The 6,584-nt window shown below is 52.3% G+C and overlaps 1 protein-coding gene across 1 annotated transcript in view; it reads right to left on the reverse strand.

The window, feature by feature from the left end:
- The window catches only part of PRDM12 (PR domain containing 12), a 35,386-nt gene that overhangs the window by 19,303 nt on the left and 9,499 nt on the right, over positions 1-6,584 (reverse strand). The window contains exon 4 of the mRNA XM_011971198.1: positions 1,881-1,992. Within this exon, the coding sequence (XP_011826588.1) occupies positions 1,881-1,992 (112 nt within the window). The remainder of the gene's footprint in view (positions 1-1,880; positions 1,993-6,584) is intronic.

The raw sequence follows: 6,584 nt of genomic DNA on the forward strand, positions 1-6,584 counted from the left end.
CCGGGCCCCCAGCGCCCCCCTCCCGGGGGCGATCCGATCCTGAGGGCGGGTGCTGCTTGGACGGTGGCAGACGGACGGGAGGGACAGCGAAGGGTCCCCCTGCTGGGGGATCCAATAGGAGTTGGACTCACGATCACGATGCGAGACCTCGGAGACTTAGCGACTCAGCCTAGCTAAACCTCAGCTTTCTCATCTGTAAAATGGAAACCTATCACTGCCTCTTCGGGCGTACGATTGCCCGAGAGGATGAGAAAAGACGTCTATGGAAGGTCTCTGCGCTAAGCACCTGACCTGCCTTAGCCAGTGCCTGAGAGATGCCTGGATTGGAGAAGACCTTCCGTAAAGGGGAGCAACTATGATGACTCCCATCTCCAAACCTTTCATTAACTCATCCCACAAACATTTACTGAGTGCCTACTCTGTACCACGGAACTGCGCCTCGGTTTTCTCCTTCCTGAAATGGAGGTACTATTAGCATCGCCCTCGTAAGCCTGGTAAGGATCAGTGAAAAAAGATTTTTTTTTTTTTTTTTTTTTTTTTTTGTTGTTGTTGTTGAGACGGAGTCTCCCTCTGTCGCCAGGCTGGAGTGCAGTGGCGCGATCTCCACTCACTACAGCCTCCTCCTCCTGGGTTCAAGTGACTCTCCTGCCTCAGCTTCCTGAGTAGCTGGGACTACAGGTGTGCACCACCACGCCCAGCTAATTTTTGTATTTTTAGTAGAGACAGAGTTTCACCATGTTGGCCAGGATGGTCTCAACCTCTTGACCTCGTGATCCGCCCACCTCGGCCTCCCAAAGTGCTGGGATTACAGGCGTGAGCCACAGCGCCTGGCTCAAAAAGTTTGTTTGTTTTTTTTTTTTCGAGACAGGGTCTCGCTCTGTCACACAGGTTGGAGTGCAGCGGTGCCATCTCAGCTCACTGCAGCCTCGACCTCCTGGGTTCAAGTGATCCTTCCACCTCAGCCTCCCAGGTAGCTGGGAACACAGGCTCGTGCCAGCACACCTGGCTAATTTTTAAAGTTTTTTTTAGAGATGGGGTCTTGCTATGTTGCCCAGGCTGGTCTGGAACTCCTAGGCTCAATGATCCTCCTGTCTCTGCCTCCCAAAGTGCTGGGATTACAGGCATGAGCCACTATGCCCAGCCTAGAGAAATTAATGTTTGTAAAACATCAGCTGCAGAGCAAGGACTTAATAAACAGTAGCTCACCAGCTCAGGTTCATCCTCCAAAAATAAGGACCACCGACCACAGTACCTCAGGCCTGTGATATCTGCCAAAGGTTTAGCCTAGTTCTTGGCAAGAAATAGTTGTTGAGCAAGTGGTCTCTGCTGTGATGGCCAGCATCCCCACAACACATACACAGGCACAGTCTGCCCTGCCTTCCTTCAACAGGCTTATACGGAGCACCTACTCTGTGCCAGACCCTGCACCAGACATCAGCGACAGGGCAAGGAAATATACGGAAGGGAACTTAGAGATTATCTTGCCTAGGATCTTCCCTTTACAGATGAGGAAGCTGAGGCACAGGGCATTTCCAAGATTGCACAGCAGAACTAGAACTCAATCCAGGCTCCTGCTGCCCAGCTCCTTTCTTCCCCTGTCACACCTCATTGCCTCTCTGGTCTCCCCCACATGCCCCCCAGACAGTCTATTTTGGCCAGGAAGCAGGAGGACCATCTCCCACCCATGCCCGGCCCATGTGGCAGGTCCAGGGGCATCAGCCTCCTTGGACCTGTGTGTCTTATCTGCTCAGTGCTGCCAGACATTGAACTGAGGTCCCCGGAGGTCAGGAGCCTCCCTGCCTCTCTCATTCTCTCTCTCCCCTCCCTGGGCTCCCCTCTCCATGGGTCTGTGTCTCAGTGGCCCCACGGAGAACACCTACCATGCTTGTTCTTTTTCTGGTCCTCCTCTAGCCCAGGCACACCAGGGATCCCCAGGAAGGTGTTATGTGAGTTTCCGTACCACACCAGCAGTTCCTGGTCAGGCGGGATCATCTGCAGGGAGGGAGGCAAGAGGAGGTCAGGGAGGCAGCAGCTGGGAAGTGAGAGTTGGGGGTCTCTGAGCACCCCTTCACAGTCAGGAGACCTGGACCCAGTCTCAGCCCTGAGAAAGCCACACAGGCCCATTTCCACTGAGCTGTCCCGGCAAGCTGCATAAACATGGAAGACCCTGGGGTGTCAAACCCCTCTGTCCCCCTCTCCCTGCCCAGGCCATCTCTGTCCATGCTCTGGCCACAGGAGAGCTTCCAAGCTGACAGCACCAGAATGGACACCTCACAGCAAGCGGAAGTAACGGAAGATGGAAAATTAGAAATCTTTTCAATTCTTACGCAGGAGAACTGGAGTCAGCCAGCCCCCGGGGCTGCAGGGCTGAGCCAGATGTTTCCAAGAATTGTGGGCTGTGGGGCACCCTAGGGTACTTGGCTACACCCTGCGGAAACATCCCTTCTGGAAACATCTCTTATCCAAAGCTTCCATAGACACCCCACATCACAGGTACTTCCCGACCAAGCACAGGGCTCTGAGTGTCTCCGTGCACATGGCAGATGCTAAAAAAGAAGCATTCGGATGGATGAACACCTCCACCCCAAGAAACATTGGGGTACACTGTCTTACACAAAGTCCAGTTCACCGCGTCCTAGGTCAATGACAGCGAACCCCACAAGTGATTTGGGGGCTCTGCTGCTCTCAGGGAGGACCTGCTCCAGGCTCATGGCAAAGGATGTTGGTCAGAGGGTTTTGCAGTGATGATCCAGGGAGGCATAAGGGGCCCGCTCCCGGGGTGGCACTGGCCATAAATACCACACGCTCCAGGACATCCCACGGGGCCTGCCAGACCTCTCATGGAAGCCAGTTACCCCTCCCAAGTGGGGAAGCTCCAGGCCCTAGCCAGGCAGGGCGTATGAGAGAAGGGACAGCCTATCACTGTCCCGAGGCCTGGACCCCAGAAGTGCTGGCCTTGGCACCTGCCTCCTGGGGCCACTATCTGATGTGCCCAGAGAAACCCAGACACCCCCCGGCAACAGCTGGTTTGTTTTCCTGGAGGGTCCTTTATTAGTTGAAGCACAAAAGATCACATGGGGTTCCATCCAGAGGTGTCTGAAACCAGGCCAGGATCCCGCATTGGCTTCTGTGGTCAGAGACAAGGTCCCTTCTGTGTCTGTTTGGTTCAGCCTGCAGAGCCCACACTCAGAACTCTGGCGTTCACTACGTCTTCCTTCCTCCGGTCAGAGCCTGGAAGACCCTCAGACCATTGCAGCAAGCTCTGCTCACCCTTGGAAAAGACGGGAACACGGAGGTCGGGCGTGGTCGCTCATGCCTGTAATCCTAGCACTTTGGGAGGCCGAAGCAGGTGGATTACTTGAGGCCAGGAGTTTGAGACTAGCTTGGGCAACATAGTAAAACCCTGTCTCTACAAAAAAATAGAAAAATTAGCTAGGCGTGGTGGCGCATGCCTATAGTCCCAGCTACCTGGGAGGCTGAGGCAGAACTGCTTGAACCCAGGAGGCAGAGGTTGCAGTAAGCCGAGATTGCACCACTACATGCCAGCCTGGGTGACCACTCCAGCCTGGGTGACAGAGCAAGAGCCTATCTCGAGGAAAAAAGAAGAAGAAGGAGAAGAAGGAGAAGGAGGAGAAGGAGGAGAAGGAGGAGAAGGAGGAGGAGAAGGAGAAGGAGGAGGAGGAGGAGAAGGAGAAGGAGAAGAAGAAGAAGAGGTCGAAAGAGAAGGGATGCAAACAGGAGAGTGTGAGGGGGCTTAGGCGACAGCCATCCTCCTGAGACTCAGCCTAGAGTCACCACATCCATTTCCTCATGCCCCCATGGTTCACGGGGCATCATGGCGAGCCTTAGGATTGGTAAGTGACGAGAAGCAACGTGGAAACACCAAGTGCAGTCCCAGAAGCCACAGAAGGTTAGATGGTGCCTCCCAGAAAGTGGACAGATTACAATCTGGCACCACAGCAAGAGTCCTGGTGACCTCTCTGCTCATTCATAGTCATGGCCACTGTCCAGGAGGCCAGCAGGTCAGAGGTGGAGGCCCCTGCTGGAAAGGGGCAGAGAAGAAAGAGGTTCTGATTTGGGGTTTTTTTTTTTTTCGTTTTTTAACACTTTTAAAAATTCTACTTTTTTTCCAGACCTCACCGGGATAGAAGGAAGAGGTTTTGTGAATCTCCCAGAAAAGCAGATGATGGCATTGAAATATTTAACATAAATTAATTGTGAAGGAAATCTGTCTACGAGATAGTGCAGATGAGCCCTCTGTCACCGGGTCCCTGTGTGACCTTAGGCAAGTCACTTTGCCTTTCTGTGCTCCTCAAATGAGGGGGTCAGGGAACATGGTCCCTGAGTTCCCCCCAACTCTAAGACTCTGGTTGTAAGTCACCTCCAACATTGTCCCGACCCTTGGCTTCCAGTCTGGGATGAAACCAGACACGTTGATGTCATGGTTCTTCCCAAGCAATCAGCACCCTCCCCCGGACCGCTGAAGACGCCCCACAGAGGGTTCCTGCCCAGTCTGGAGTCAGACATATTGGGGTCCACTAGACTCCCCATCTGCTGAGCAAGTGACCTTGGGCAAGTTGCCTCACCTCGTGGGGCTTGTTTCCTCACATTGCCATGGCCTCACTGAGTGGTTTTTGGGGTGCAGCGGAGCCATATGCATAAAGCTCTTTGCATAATTGAGACATGGAAGCGCCAGTGATTGTTTTCCTGGAGCCCACCAACCTCTCAGAGAAGCCGGCAGCGGTTTCTGGCACGTCCAACTCTCCGCAGGAGTGCTCGCTGAGCCAGCAGAGTTGCAGAGGCCGCTGGTTCGGGGGAAGCCCAGGGTGACCAGGGGGTGCAGTCAGTGTCCAGCAAGAACACAGCCTGGGCCTGAATGCTCCAAGGACACCAGCCCCATGCAGGTACCCCCACTTCCCAGCCCCATCTCCCCTAGAAGAGAAGTCAACTCCTCCAGCACAGATGTGGGATGAGATGGTAGGCTCAGCGAGCCCCCAGTGGAACTCCACCTCCAGGCTCCAGGCCTGGGGATCATCAAATACTAAGCCAACATCAGCCTTTTAGTTTTAATTGAAACAACTACTATTTTTTTTTTTTAATTTTATTTTTTTTTAAGACGGAGTCTCGCGCTGTGTCACCCAGGCTGGAGTGCAGTGGCGCGATCTCGGCTCACTGCAAGCTCCGCCTCCCAGGTTCACGCCATTCTCCTGCCTCAGCCTCCAAGTAGCTGGGACTACAGGCGCCCGCCACCACGCCCGGCTAGTTTTTTGTATTTTTTTAGTAGAGACGGGGTTTCACCATGTTAGCCAGGATGGTCTCGATCTCCTGACCTCGTGATCCACCTGCCTCGGCCTCCCAAAGTGCTGGGATTACAGGCTTGAGCCACCGCGCCCGGCCGAAACAACTACTATTAAATATAAAATAAATACAATAACAGTCGGCTGGGTGCAGTGGCTTATGCCTGTAACCCCAGCACTTTGGGAGGCTGAGTCGGGCAGATCACTTGAGGTCAGGAGTTTGAGACCAGCCTGGCCAACATGGTGAAACGCCATCTCTACTAAAAATACAAAAATTAGCCAGGCATGGTGTGTGCGCCTGTAATCCCAGCTGCTCAGGAGGCTGAGGCAGGAGAATTGCCTGAACTCGGGAGGCAAAGGTTGCAGTGAACTGAGATTGCGCCACTGCACTCCAGTCCAGCCAAAAGAGTAGAACTCCATCTCAAAAAATAAATAAATAAAATAAAATAAGAACTCTGATGGCAACAATTGCAGCATAAGGGTGAGTCATTTATTTACTAAGAATGCTTTTAATGTACTAAAATTAATTTTACTAAGGAATTTAAAACTTAAAACAGCGATGCAGACATATGGACCAAATTGTATAAACATATAATGCAGTATAAAATAAGAAGTCATTCTCTGCCACTCTGGATGCCAGCCACTGTCGCTGGTTTGCTGCTTGTCTTTCCCCAGAAGGGTTTGCCATTTTGAGACTATTTTAAAATGCTGACTTCAGGTTCATGGAGAGTAGCATGATGCCATCTACATCATGCCTCTGGCTTTTTAAAAAATAATGAGCACATATTACTTCTGTACACACACACACACACACACACACATTATTTTTTAAAAGCAAGAGAAAATCAATTAAGAAGAGCCTACAGGTTGGGTGAGGTGGCTCTCACCCATAATCCCAGCATTTTGAGAGGCCGAGGTGGGTGGATCACTTGAGGCCAGGGGTTCAAGACCAGCCTGGCCAACATGGTGAAACCCTGTTTCTACTAAAAATACAAAAATGGGGCCGGGCACAGTGACTCACACCTGTAATCTCAGCACTTTGGGAAGCCGAAGCAGGTGGATAACGAGGTCAGGAGTTTGAGATCAGCCTGGCTAACATAGTGAAACCCTGTCTCTACTAAAAATACAAAAATTATCTGCGTGTAGTGGCCTGCAACTGTAGTCCCAGCTACACGGGAGGCTGAGGCAGGAGAATCTCTTGAACCCAGGAGGCGGAGGTTGCGGTGAGCCGAGATGGCACCATTGCACTTCAGCCTGGGAGACAGAGCAAGACTCTGTCTCAAAAAA

This window comes from Mandrillus leucophaeus, unplaced genomic scaffold (genome assembly GCF_000951045.1).
Source record: "Mandrillus leucophaeus isolate KB7577 unplaced genomic scaffold, Mleu.le_1.0 Scaffold99, whole genome shotgun sequence".
NCBI classification, from domain to species: domain Eukaryota; kingdom Metazoa; phylum Chordata; class Mammalia; order Primates; family Cercopithecidae; genus Mandrillus; species Mandrillus leucophaeus.